Source organism: Aethalodelphis obliquidens, unplaced genomic scaffold (genome assembly GCF_003676395.1).
Source record: "Aethalodelphis obliquidens isolate GAN/ISIS:26980383/991018 unplaced genomic scaffold, ASM367639v1 scaffold26, whole genome shotgun sequence".
Lineage (NCBI taxonomy): Eukaryota > Metazoa > Chordata > Mammalia > Artiodactyla > Delphinidae > Aethalodelphis > Aethalodelphis obliquidens.
This window is the reverse complement of record NW_020837970.1, coordinates 6,119,724-6,129,409: the sequence shown is the minus strand read 5'-3', so window position 1 is coordinate 6,129,409 and position 9,686 is coordinate 6,119,724. Positions and strand designations below refer to the sequence as shown.

At 42.5% G+C, this 9,686-nt stretch overlaps 1 protein-coding gene across 2 annotated transcripts in view; it reads left to right on the top strand.

Moving 5' to 3' along the window:
* Positions 1 to 345: 345 nt before the first annotated feature.
* ADAM10 (ADAM metallopeptidase domain 10) overlaps positions 346 to 9,686 on the top strand; it is a 111,957-nt gene continuing 102,616 nt past the window's right edge. For both annotated transcript variants that reach the window (XM_027123144.1, XM_027123143.1), the window contains exon 1: positions 346 to 837. In XM_027123144.1, the coding sequence (XP_026978945.1) occupies positions 783 to 837 (55 nt within the window). In that variant the 5' untranslated portion in view covers positions 346 to 782. The remainder of the gene's footprint in view (positions 838 to 9,686) is intronic.

The window sequence follows — 9,686 nt, the reverse complement described above, 5'->3', positions numbered from 1 at the left end:
GGTCTTTACATTTAAGTTCTGATTGTTGGCGGCTGTCTCCTTTGTAATTACCGCTTGTTCGCACTTGGCTTTTTTGGTGGGGGACTTTGCTTTTGTTTACTTAGTAGACGTCGTGCACTCTGAGAGGCAAAAAAAGAAGTAACCAAAATCTCCATTCCCTGTGAAGTTAAGAAGTGGACAGCTGCCCCTTGACTCTCCCATTTTAACCCAAGAGACAATTCTCAGCAGCTCTAAGAATCAGCCCTACGCGGTCCGCAGATTTGCGCTCCGGTCCGGGGGCGGAACCCCAGGAAACCCCGCCTCCCAAGCCCAATCCCCGCTCTCCGCCTGCGGACAGGAAGCAGCTGCTGGCCGAGGAGCCCGGGAACCAGCCGCAGCGCGCATGCGCGCGCCCCTGGGGCACCTGGGGGAGGGGGAGGGGCGGGAGGAAGGGGTGCGGCTCCGCCTGCTGGTTGGGCGCTCGCCGGTCACGTGGCAAGGAAGGAGGCGGAGGTACCGGGCTCGGGGGGAGGGAGGTAGAGAAGAGGGAAGGAGCGAGGGAAGGAAAGCGGGGAAGGGAGGAAGGAAACGAACGAGGGGGAGGGAGGTCCCTGTTTTGGAGGTGCTGGGAGCTTTGCCGGCCCCTGAAGTGGGGCGAGAGGGAGGTGCTTCGCCGTTTCTCCTGCCGGGGGAGGTCCCGGCTCCCCGTGGAGGCTCCGGACCAAGCCTCTTCAGCTTCTCCCTCCGGATCGATGTGCTGCTGTTAACCCGTGAGGAGGAGGCGGTGGCAGCGGCAGCGGAAGATGGTGTTTCTGAGAGTGTTAATTCTGCTCCTCTCCTGGGCGGCGGGACTGGGAGGTGAGGCACGACCCCGAGCGCCGGGGGCGCGGTGAGCACGGCAGACCGCGCAGCGGCAGCGGCGGCCGGGCCGAGCGGAGCCCAGTCGCTCCGTGTGGCTGGCGCGTCAGTCAGCCCGGCCGGCCGGCGGCGCCACTCGGGCGCGCAGCGCTCCCCGCTCCCTATTGTCCCCTGCACCCCGACCGCGTTCCCTTCCGTGGCGGGCCGAGGAGGCACCGAGCCTTCGGCGAGGCCTTTCCCGCCCCCTGCCGCCCCAGCAGCAGGGGAGCCTGGGGTCGCCTGCCTGAGAAGCAAAGTCGAGATCCGGGTCGCCAGGCGAGAGCCGGTGGTGCTCAGGCCGGCAGCACCATCCCTCCAGCCTGCTCGACGGGCGCCGGGGCGGGCAACTGCCGCGGGGCCGCCGGTCTTTGCCATCCTGGTCCCGCGCTCACCCTCCTCACCCTTCCGCCCCCAGCTCCTGCCTGGTGGCGAATTCCGGAGTCCGCTCAGTCGCGGAGAACCGCCGCGCAGGCTCGTGGGAAGTTGCGATTGTATTGTTCTTTACCGGGCGCGGCGATCCAGACCGACCCGGTTCTGCAGAGGGGCCGCCCGTGGAGGGGTAACAGTGGTCTCCTTCTCGTCTGAGCCGGGCGGCTACCGCTCTCCAGAGTGCCCCGCCTCTGTCCGGGTGTTCGGAGAGAGATTGCGGTAGGGTGTGTTTATGTTCAGTGCAAACATTTTGTTGCCCAGGGGAAAGGTTTTGGTGGGGAGAAAGATAAGCCGTTTTCGGGATGTTCACTGATCTGTAGGCTGGATTGCGTCTTTTAGAGGGACAGTCCCTCGGTGACCCAACTTGAAGAGTTTTATTAAACTCTCAGGTGGAGTAGACATACAGTGTAATTAGTGGATTGTCAAAACAGTGGCAACCCTCCACCCCCCACGTTGGCGTTAAGTGTGCTAAAAGCATATAATTTCTTGATTACTCCAGTTTTGAAGACGATTTTCATTTCCATTGTATCCCAGGACCAACTGCATCATTTTGTTGTTGTGTAAAGTGCTTTATTTTAGGTTAACTTTTTGACTTCCTCCATAGTATACTTAAAGACCTTAAAATATGTTTAAGAGAATTAGATTGGAAGTTTTTCCGGAGTGCTTTGGATTAGTATAGACAAATTTGATAATTTAGAAAATATCTGAATATTTCATGTAGTGGATTGTTTTCGTTCTTTTCTTTGTAACTTTGACTGCAGAGCCAAGCATATTTTTGTCCTGTCTTATACTTCGTCTGAGGATGATACTTTGTAGGTAGACTTCTATTGTAGTTTGTAGTGTTCATTTTCTAGCGAAACAGATTAGGAGCTTCTAGTAGATGTTTAGTTTGAAATATCTGTGCTGGATACCCTCTATAAGGGCCTTTGTTTTTACATTTGTATTTAAGTTCTAAATGTGGCTTACAAGAAATTTCTGTTTTCACTTTTTGTTAGACACCGGTTTCTATGAGGTAGTAAAAAGTAAGGCGTCCACGTGAGGCAGTTTAAACTCCTGATGAGCAGTAGTCTATAAAATGTCCTTTGCTTTTCAAGAGTGAAACAGTAAGAATAGAAACTGGTGTATTCTGATGGTCGAAGAAAAAGTATAAATTGACAGCATAATCTTTGTGGGCTAAGGCCCTTTTTAAACAAAAATTTTCTAAATTCAGAACTCTGGAGTCATTTATAAAGTACCATTTCGCATTAAACATTGGTTAAAAGGTTACTTACTTTTTGATATTTGTTTTAAGCAGAACTTTTTCAAAAAGACACTAAAATCTTTCATTTTAAAATTAGCATCAAGATTGTAGCTTTTGGGTGTATGGAGATATTTGTAATTTAATTGTAATATATAATATTTTAATTACAAATCTGAGCTTTTATGGTCAAGTTTGTAAGAAGTTTTTATGAGGATGATAGAATAGAATACATACAGATTCTCTTATGAGAGACTGAATATGTTTGTGTAGATTAGAAGAAGCTGTAGTGGAAATATGGATTTAACTTTAAAGTATAAATCATTTTTAGGTACTTAATTATCCTTTTTAGTTGCTTTCCCCTATCCGATTTGTCAGTCACTGTTTTGCATTAGTTTTTTCTTGCTCTTAGTGTGTTGGTGAGAAGCTGGAAAAGAGAATGTGTTTAGAATCATAAAACTAAACTTTCCTAAAGTTGTCCATTTCTTGCACATGTCCCAGCCTATGCTGTATTTGTAGGAAGATACCATAAATTTTCTAGAGTTTAATGTCTATTTAGACATGACTCAAATATATACATAAAAATATTTTATGCAACCACATTATAAATTTATTAGAACTTCTGATTAAGTATAGCCCAAAGAATTTTTATGTATGTGTGAATTATACTTTTTTAACACAAATGTGTTGGTGAGTTGATGTTTTTTCTTTCTCCTCTTTTAAAAAAATTAATTGGTGTGTTTGAGAGGTCCACAGGTATTTTAGCTGTAGCAGTAAATTCAGTCCCATGTTTTGGTTTAATGAAATCATACTTTAAATGAACTTTAGAATATGACACTTTTTTTTTTTTTTGATGGAGGCACGGCTCGTGGGGATCTAAGTTCCCCGATGACCAGGGATCCAACTGGGGCCCTTGGCAGTGAGAGTGCGGAGTCTTAACCACTAGACTTCCAGGGAATTCCGACATGTTTTTTATATTAAAAAATCTGGTGTAAATGCTTCGCTTTGTAGCATGCATTATAAAGAAATAAGTTTTCTGGAAGTTTGGCCAAAAGTATTAAAAGTATCAAAGTTTAAGCTTAAACTATTTCACTTTTAACAGCAAGTAAGGGCCTATGATGAAATTAATAAAGGGGACAGACTTCTTGTCTTCATCTTTTTTTAAATAAATTTATTTATTTTTGGCTGCGTTGGGTCTTCGTTGCTGCGTGTGGGCTTTCTCTAGTTGTGGCGAGCGGGGGCTGCTCTTCATTGCGGTGCGCAGGCTTCTCCTTGCGGTGGCTTCTCTTGTTGTTGAGCACAGGCTCTAGGCGCACGGGCTTCAGTAGTTGCAGCACGTGGGCTCAGTAGTTGTGGCTAGTGGGCTCTAGAGCGCAGGCTCAGTATTTGTGGTACACGGGCTTAGTTGCTCCACAGCATGTGGGATCTTCCTGGAATAGGGCTCGAACCCATGTCCTCTACATTGGCAGGCGGATTCTTAACCACTGCGCCACCAGGGAAGTCGTGTCTTTTGTCTTTAAGGAGCTCTGACTCTTCATCTTTTCAACCTGAGATTGATAATCCAGTTAGCTGTATCATCTTGAGAAGGCCCATTTCAAGCCATCCCCTACATTAGCAGTATCTTTTCTTGTGTGTACAGGACCTCTCTGAGTAGCAGGGTTTGAGAGAACTGGGCATGGCAAGCACCTCTGTCTTTTCTGATCTCCCTTTTATAACTTGTTTAAGATCTTCAAGGGTGTTTATTATCTAATATTTTAAAAATTATCTTACGAACTTGTAGGATGGAGCAGGGAGAGTAAAGGGACATTTCTGTGATGTCTGCTGTGTATCTGATATTGTGTTAGAAGTTTCGCTTTTCAACATATATGAGGGAGTGGTGATATTTTACATTTGAAGAAACAGGCTTGAAGAAATAATTTTTCTGGCATCATCCACCTGCTAAGTGGTGAATTAGATATTCAAACCCAAGCCAGTTTGACCTCAAAGCCTAGGCATTTTACCCATTGCCCCCCATACCTTTTTAAAAATAATTAATTAATTATTGCCTGCGTTGGGTCTTTGTTGCTGCACACGGGCTTTCTCTAGTTGCAGACAGTGGGGGCTATTCTTCGTTGTGGTGTGCAGACTTCTCATTGAGATGACTTCTCTTGTTGGGGAGCATGGGCTCTAGGTGTGCTGGCTTCAGTAGTTGTGGCACACAGGCTCAGTAGTTGTGGCACACAGGCTCAGTAGTTGTGGTGCACGGGCTTAGTTGCTCCGTAGCATGTGGGTTCTTCCCGGACCAGGGCTCAAACCCGTGTCCCCTGTATTGGCAGGCGAATTCTTAACCACTGTGCCACCAGGGAAACCCCTGTGTCCCTTTTAAATGGGCTGAATTTAATCTTAAATGATGGAGGTTTAGTATAAGAACAGCTTACAGTTTGGGGCTAAACTTGCTTTAGCTGTCAATTTTTGTACTTGGAAAAAGGAGCAATACTAAGGATAAATGGAAAAACTGGAATAATCCTGCCAGTTAGATTCCTATGAGGGCAGTAACACTGCTGTCTAGCAGTGTGAAAGCTTTGCCTTAGGACTACTGGGGTGGGGACAGTCCTGTCCTAGCTAGGTTGCAGGAAATAGCAGTACTGAGAATAGTTCTCAGGGGGTGTAGACTCTCTTTGATGTTGGGTGAATTCATTCTGAAGCTACTACAATTCCAATTAAACAATGTGAGAACATGTACAGTTAGAACATTGCTGTTTAGTCACCAGTGTTTATTGTATGTCTATGGCTCGTAGGAGTCATGACGGCACAGTCTTGAGTGAGAAGAGAAGAAAAAACATTGAGTTTGTCAGAGTAGACAGAAATGCCAAGATATAAAAATAGAGTTCCAATTATGTATTGTAGCTGCAGTTGAAATGAGGATTTATTAAGCTGGAGGGACATCAGCCAGTTTGGGAGAGCTTTTTGAGATAGAAGAGAATGGCTTATAGTGTAGTAAGATGCATGTAGGCTTACTTGCCTGGAATGGAGAGTCCATGGCAGGAAATAAGGAGAAATGCTAACTGGGCCATAATGCCTGGGACTCATTATTCATATAATAGGCCATGATAACCATGAAGAAGAGTATTGTGGAATTTTGGTTGGCTGAGCAGTTGGGATATGATACAATAAGGAATAAATTAGCTGCTTGATGAACTGGGTGATTGAGTCCTGGGTTAGGGTAGTGATTGTAGAAACAAATACGGGTACAACAAGAAATCATATGGAAGAAAAACTAGTAAAACTTGGCAAATGTTTAATGTGAAGGTATCACAATTTATTGAGGGCTTACTCTGTGTTGAGTTTGGATCTTAGAGGCTGTTGCATTGGAGAGAGTGTCGTTTTATAAAGCTTTGAGGACCTCAGCCTTTGAAGTTGAAAATGTCTAAGATCTTGAATCTAGATTGAAGGTTATAGGTTGGGATGTGTGTCAGAGTTGAATTTTATCCTGCTTGCAAACTAATACTTTTGTTGGGCATTGGTTAAAACTTTGCACAGTCCTTCAATAATCTGTGGTTAGTCACTTGGGAAGCACTGTTCCTGACAGTTGGGAGATAGAAGTTTGGTGAATTTGAGGTGGAGAGGAGAAGTTAAAGGTACATTAACGAGTATATTTTTACCTTACAAGTATATATTTACTGTCCTTCAGTTGGAATTAGGCTCTTCAGTTCAAGAATATGCTTGAGGGCTTCCCTGGTGGCGCAATGGTTGAGAGTCCGCCTGCCGATGCAGGGGACGCGGGTTCGTGCCCCGGTCCGGGAAGATCCCACATGCCACGGAGCGGCTGGGCCCGTGAGCCATGGCCGCTGAGCCTGCGCGTCTGGAGCCTGTGCTCCGCAACGGGAGAGGCCACAACAGTGAGAAAAGACTATGCTTGATACTGTTGATTATATGTGAATTGTGAAATTCCTATTTCAGACACAAATTGGGGAAAAGAATGTGACTTCTGCGTTTGAGGCAAATGTACATATATGATTTGTGGAGCAGAATTTTCTTTCGTTTATTTTTGCTTGCATTAATGATTGCAAGGGATATATATGTACACATATTTTTTGAAAAACTTTGAACTTTGGATTTAATTTTCAAAAGAATATGGATAGAATCCTATACTTATGAATTGGGTAGAATATTAATTTGCTTCTTTTTTCCTAAGAATTAAGTGGGAGAAGTTTGTAAAATGCTGAAGAGATTGTAAAGTGATGTGCAAATATTGTTAAAAATATGTTGTTTCCAGGCCTAATTTCATTTGGAATCTATTAGTTACAAAATATAGATAAATAAATGTATTTTTAAAAGTTGAAATACTAGAACATCATTATCAAACATTAGCAACTAGAATTTGAGAAATCCATAATTCCTTCTCGAACACAGTTCTATCACTTTTTAATATTAATCATTCAGTCTTTTAAAATGCCTGTTATTATGAATTTACATCATAGTATTTATGTGGTTTTGTAGCTTTTAAAAAATTAATGTGTAGTTAAAATGTATACACAAGCAGACACTGAAACATTTATAAGTAGTCTGGAGATAGTTTTGGTTGTCACAACTTGAGGAATGCTTACTAGCATCTAGTGGGTAGAAGCCAGAGATGCTGTGAAACATCTTTTACAATGCATAGGGCAGCCCCCACACAGCAAAGAATTATCGGGCCAAAACTGAGGCTGAGAAACTGCTCTAGCAAGGAATTTGCTGTCTTTGTCCTCTTCATCTTTTTTATTGTTTTTGTTATTTCTGATAGCTTACTGTCTTGATTACTCAAGTCACATAAACTCCCCATATTCTTATCCTGTTGAAGCCTTCCTCCTCCAGTGTTCTGTGCACTACAGTTAGGAAAAAATTTTTTTTCCAGCATTGCCCATTCTTCATCTTTGAGTTTGCATTTGGGAAGAAAATCTGATTCTCTTAATTTATAGTAGTGATTGAATGACTGATAGCCCATGAGGATTATCTGAAAACCAAAGCAAACCAGTTTCTCGTTAACCCAGAAGAGCCATGGATTAGCAGGATTTTAGTTTCTGTGGAAAGATACTTTGAGGCACTTAACCAGTAGCTTACTCTGCAAATCTCTCTTCAGAATTAGTTCTATTCAACTTCAACTTTTCACAATTTATTTTCTTCAAAATTTTAACTCATAAGTACTCAAAAACTTTCATGTCTTTTTCATAACTCCATCTCTCCCTCCCCTTATTGTCATTGGTAGCACCTTTGGCAGAATTGTTTTATCTACACATCAGATTTCCTGGAAGGAGGTGGAGGCAGATGGTTTGGGGTACAATATGGGAGAAGGGTGGGGTGCTGAGAGTAGGTTTAGGATAAAATGCAAAGTGTGGAGTAAATATATATCAACATTGCAGTGGTAGCTGGAGCCATTTTGTGTGTGTGTGTGTGTGTGTGTGTGTGTGTGTGTGTGTGGTGGGCTGAAAGTCAAAGTCCCTTCTCTGTACTTATGTTTGCATTTACTTGAAATGGTGTAAAGGCATTTCAAATCAGCATAGAAATCTAAATTATGTACGTATTCCACTTTTGGATTTTTAAGTTGTATTTCATAAGTAGTTGAAGTTTAATACAATTGGTAGGTTTTCACTATCGATGTTTTATGTCCTTTGTGATAGATTTAGTTTAAAATTTATAGTTTATAATTTCACTTTGAGCCAGCTAACTTTACTATTTTTAATTCTTAGAGACGAGCATATCTGAAAAAGTGGGTATGTTGGAATATGCTTATAATTGTAGACATACTCTCCTATTTTGAGCTTTCACTTGTAACTGTTAGGTGTAGATATTTGTAGAAAATGATTTGACTGGTTTCTAGTGAAGAAATAGATACTGTGGCTTAAGTTTGAAGTCACAATTTAGAAGTAACTTTTCCAAGACTGCAGTAAAGGCACTTAAGTATATTGCTGAAATATAGGACACTATAGTTCCTGGAAGAACAGCTTTGTTAATGGTATTTAGTGCTTCAAGATCAGAGTGAATACATATCAAATATAAGAAGCATTGGTCAACCCAGTGTGATGCCTCAGACACAGTTGATGACTCAAGTTCCTTAGGAAGGAAATACACTTTAAAGTTGTGGAAAAATGCTCTTGGTTCCTAATTTTAAAATTACACAAGTGAAAAGTCTGTAGAAAACAACTTGATTACAAGTAATTTTTCTGACGAATGGAAGTGTGCCAGCCTTAGCTTATTCTTACACATCCTCTCATTTATTGTAATTGAGTTTTTCTGTAAATAGGGAGATATGTAATGTCAAAAGATTTTTGCAGATTTCTTTCCCCCATCCTTAAGACTGTACTGTCAACTTTCTTTGATATTAATAGGAAAACAAGTTTATTTCTTACATAATATTGCTCTCCCACAAAAAGGTGTTATCCACCATCAGTAAGATATACTCTGTTTTTTCCCCCGATGTTAATGAAATTTTCATTCTGCGTTTTTTTGCCCTATTCTTTTTTTTTTTTTTTTGTGGTACGCGAGCCTCTCACTGCTGTGGCCTCTCCTGTTGCGGAGCACAGGCTCCTGACGCGCAGGCTCAGCGGCCATGGCTCACGGGCCCAGCCGCTCCGTGGCATGTGGGATCTTCCCAGACCAGGGCACAAACCCGTGTCCCCTGCATCGGCAGGCGGACTCTCAACCACTGTGCCACCAGGGAAGCCCGAGGAAGGAAGCTTTTGTTTGCAAGCATTCCTGAGAAGTAAGATGCTGCCTACCCATGGAATATGGGAAATAATCATAATGGTTAGCATTTATGGTATACTTACTATATTCCAGGTATGATTCTTAAAGTATAATGAGGTTGTTAGATTCTGCCTTTGTACGAAGATTGGGTCATTTTGCCATCAGAGCATAATTTAGGCTCTTTGTACTTATAGTATTTGAGCCATTTGACTTTTGGTCAGTCAGGTTCTTTGAAAGGTTTTTTTGTTTTTCTTCGTTTTTTTTTGACATTAGAAAATGTTTACAGTTAAGACGGGAGAAGCACCTTAGAGAACATTTTATGCATAATACCATTTCAGTTTTGTCGCAGATAAATTTATACATGTATTCTTTTCTTTTTTTTTTTTTTTTTGCGGTACGCGGGCCTCTCACTGTTGTGGCCTCTCCCGTTGCGGAGCACAGG